This window comes from Quercus lobata, chromosome 7 (genome assembly GCF_001633185.2).
Source record: "Quercus lobata isolate SW786 chromosome 7, ValleyOak3.0 Primary Assembly, whole genome shotgun sequence".
In the NCBI taxonomy this organism is placed as follows: Eukaryota; Viridiplantae; Streptophyta; class Magnoliopsida; order Fagales; family Fagaceae; genus Quercus; species Quercus lobata.
This window is the reverse complement of record NC_044910.1, coordinates 22188238-22191936: the sequence shown is the minus strand read 5'-3', so window position 1 is coordinate 22191936 and position 3699 is coordinate 22188238. Positions and strand designations below refer to the sequence as shown.

At 36.4% G+C, this 3699-nt stretch overlaps 1 protein-coding gene across 1 annotated transcript; it reads left to right on the top strand.

Annotated features, from left to right (window-relative positions):
- The first annotated feature begins 362 nt into the window (after window positions 1–362).
- LOC115953355 lies at window positions 363–1053 on the top strand. Its single transcript, XM_031070974.1, has one exon. The coding sequence runs from the start codon at window positions 470–472 to the stop codon at window positions 824–826; it is 357 nt and encodes a 118-aa protein (XP_030926834.1). The 5' UTR covers window positions 363–469; the 3' UTR covers window positions 827–1053.
- Window positions 1054–3699: the final 2646 nt, after the last annotated feature.

Below are 3699 nucleotides of genomic sequence, written 5' to 3'. Positions count from 1 at the left end.
GTTGTAGTTGCTGAAAGAATTATAGTGGGTCCATATAGAAACATCTCTCTATTAACCACTACATACCAAATAGACGGGGAAATTATTGTGTACTCTCGGAGTACCATAAATGCGTATTCCCTCCTCTCACATGAATGGTGAGTCCCATTAATTAAATTAATGGTGAGTGGGACCCACCATTTATGTGAGAAGGGAGAGTACGCATTTATAATACTTTGAGAATACCTACTAATTTTCCAAATAGACGAGTTGTGTCATTTATTGTGCCAAAATGTGTGGCAGTAGGCTTATTGTTTTCGAAGCTCAAATAGAGCTCGGTGAAGTACCAGTTGGGCCACGAAAGCCCAAACTTACGCCAACCCACACACACACACACTCAACAAAACAAATCAGAGCCAGCCTGCCACTACTCTCTCTCTCGCTCTCTCTGTGGAAGTCCACTCCACACACAAACACCAAAACCTAACAAATGCCATCCCCAACAACAGCCATGAGTAGCATGATCCGGCAGCGGCTCCTCTCATCTCTGCGCACACGCGGCGGCACCGCGACAACAGGGTCGAGCAGGTGGAGCAGCCCGGGTCACGAGGAGAAACCCAAGGGTTACCTCTTCAACAGGCCCCCACCACCACCTGGTCAGTCTCGGAAATGGGAAGACTGGGAGTTGCCTTGCTACATCACCAGCTTCCTCACCATCGTCATCCTCGGTGTCGGACTCAACGCCAAGCCTGATCTCACCATCGAGACCTGGGCCCACCAGAAAGCCCTCGAACGCCTCGAGATCGAGAGCCTTTCCTCTCCTTCCGCCTCAACCGAATCCGAATGAATTGATTCGATTTTGAGTTCGATGATGATGACGAGGAATTTGAAGGAACGGTAATGGAGACTTTTTTTTTTTTTCCCCGTGTTTATATTATGATGGTATGTCATGTAACTGAATAAGGTTGTTTTTGAATTGGGCTCTTTTGCAAACCTTGGTTCATTTTGAGTTATTCTGACTTGATCATATTTCAATTGCTTCATAAATTCAACGTTCTCACTGTTGATTAGGAATTGGGTTTTAATTTTTAGATTGGATGAGAAATTTATTGGGTGTTACTTTGATTTTAGTCTCAGCCTATGGTTTCTACGCAATTAACATGAGCATAGAAATTCAAAAGAGTGATTGGTATAGATAGATAGGAGATGAGTTGCCAAGAGCCTTGTAGCTCGCTGAATTGTCATCTCCTAGTGTTTCCAACTAGATGTTCCCCCTCCCCCATCTTTTGAATTATCAAATAATGAATAGATACGAGATGAGTGAGAGCCATGGTCTTGCTTGCTGAATAGAAATTTTCTTTTACCCTGCTAATGCTTGCTGCGAAATTGGCGTTGTTGGTTGAATTTTTAATGATATTTGATTTCACTGCTCATTGCTAATTTGCGATGGAGTACTCCCTATTCTCTGAAAATTTCTAGAAAGCGTAGAAAAATATCTTCCTTTCTGAATTTTATATGGCTGGTAGACTAAAATTCAAAATGTGCATTAGATAGCGTTGATAGCTGGGGTAATCTTGAGTATCTGTTATGAATAGGACCTAATTTTCTTGAAAATCACAATTATGCAATTTTGTGTCATTAGCTAAATGCCTGAAAGGTAGTACGACATTAGAAAGGATGCTTGTATATTAATAAATCATTAGAGGTCAGGTTTTGGTTCAATGATGTGTACTTTCCACCCAAAGTGGCATAGCGTGGGTTTGAGTCTGGGAATCAAAGTTTCCAAAGAAAATTGTGGGTAAGGCTGATGATATCAAAGATGATTTCCCATTTATTTGTTTACACTATCAACATGCATAAATGTTGGTTAATACATATATTCCATTTTGTCATCTTAAGCATGTACTAGAGGTTGATTGCTTTGGTTCAAGTATGACTTGGACTTTTGATGTTCTCCAATCCATTTAGAAAGTAGGGCAGTTTCATAGGTAGCAATGTCTAGAGCACCAAGCATGAACTTGGCACAAGTGAGTTTGAGTATTTTGTGCAAAATTCTTGTGAATCTGTAGAAAATCAAACAAATTATGAGCACTAGGAAGCTTTGCTGATAATCACTCCATGAGAATGATATCTAGGAAGCTCCTCACCATCATTCTTTTCTTCCTTAGGTTATATTTTGGTAGGTTATTTCCCAAACCAAATCAGGTATTGCTCTTTTAAAATTTCTGTGTGTTTGATGTTTACTTTGCACCAATGTATCTTGGTTTTCTGTTGGGGGCTTCCATGGAATCAAAGGTAGCATGTGATCTGGTATTGTCACATTCAGGGAAGGGACTATGATGTTGGAGGAGTGCTTTTCTCTCTAAGGGAGATAAAAGAGTGTCTTACTAGGAGTATTGATTTTTGATGTGCATTCCTTTTGATTGCTGCACGATGCTCTCGCCTCTCTATGAGGTTTCAGGGTAAGTAAAGCATCATGAGATTGAGCCGTTGGAACTAGTGATGAAGATTGATAGTTTAAGTGGTCATGAGATTCTGTATGCAGAGGAAAGATGTAAACAATACAATACAATTTACATTGTGATTGAAGAAGCTAAGGGGATATTAGATAATTAGTTCTTTTGAAAATAAGTATAATAAACCTTAGCAATAGTTTTGATAGGGCTTCTAAGTTAAGCTTCGCATTTTCAAAAGTTTCAATTTAAATTCCCCACTTTCGAAAACGTTTTAATTCAATAATAAACTTGTTATGCTTGAAGCCATCAATATAAAATGCTTAAACAAAACAACATTGTATGACCTCTTTTTTTCTTTTTCTTTTATAATATTTTTTAGAATGTACGTTGTATGACTTGGGAGTGAAAGAATGTTTATATATGATAGTTACATGTGCTGAAATAACCACTTAGTGTTATGTATACTACTATTTAACATGCTTCTTTTGTTTGGATCATCAATTTTGATACCGAAAATACCCTCAAATTTACCAGTTTGTAAAGCTTAAATAATAGAGTTATATATATATATATATATATATATATATATGTAAAATTCCTAATTTAAAAACTCTTAAATTCTAGCTCTCACCTAATACATAGCCTACAAAATAGGACAATTCTTCGCTTGTTTTCAAACTCAATATTCAGAAAATTTGCCCTGTTTGGTAGAGTTGTTAAACAACTCATTTTTAGTTTTTAAACAACATTACACATATTTCTACACATTTTTTCATCCACACGTATTTTAAAAAACTACAACAACATTACCCAAAACTCCTTTATCAAACGGGCCAATTGCTCAAACTCTCCTATATTCCTTCAGTCACTCACGTTTTCATTTTTTTTTCCCGCTTTATGAAGACTCACCCTTTTCTTTTTAATTTTCCGTTTCCCTTGCTTTCTATTCTCACTATATATATATATATATATATATATATTTTTTTTTTTTTTTCAACTCAAATGCATAATATGATTAAATATACACTTAAATCTCAAATAATGATGAATAGAAAATTAAAAGACTACACCAAAAAAAAAAAAGTCTCATTGCATGTGCTCCAAGCATGCAGTGAAGCTAGTTTTGTTTAATCCTTTTTCAGTTAACGACGTCACTATAAATGGGTTATCACTTGAATTGAAACAGATTTGGAAGTATAGGAATTAATTTGAAACTTTTGAAAATGAGGGATTTATTTTCTGTTTGTTACTGTGGTTTAAACAA

Coding starts and splice junctions, on each gene's coding strand:
- LOC115953355 (XM_031070974.1), top strand. CDS start 470: ATGCCATCCCCAACAACAGCCATGAGTAGCATGATCCGGCAGCGGCTC.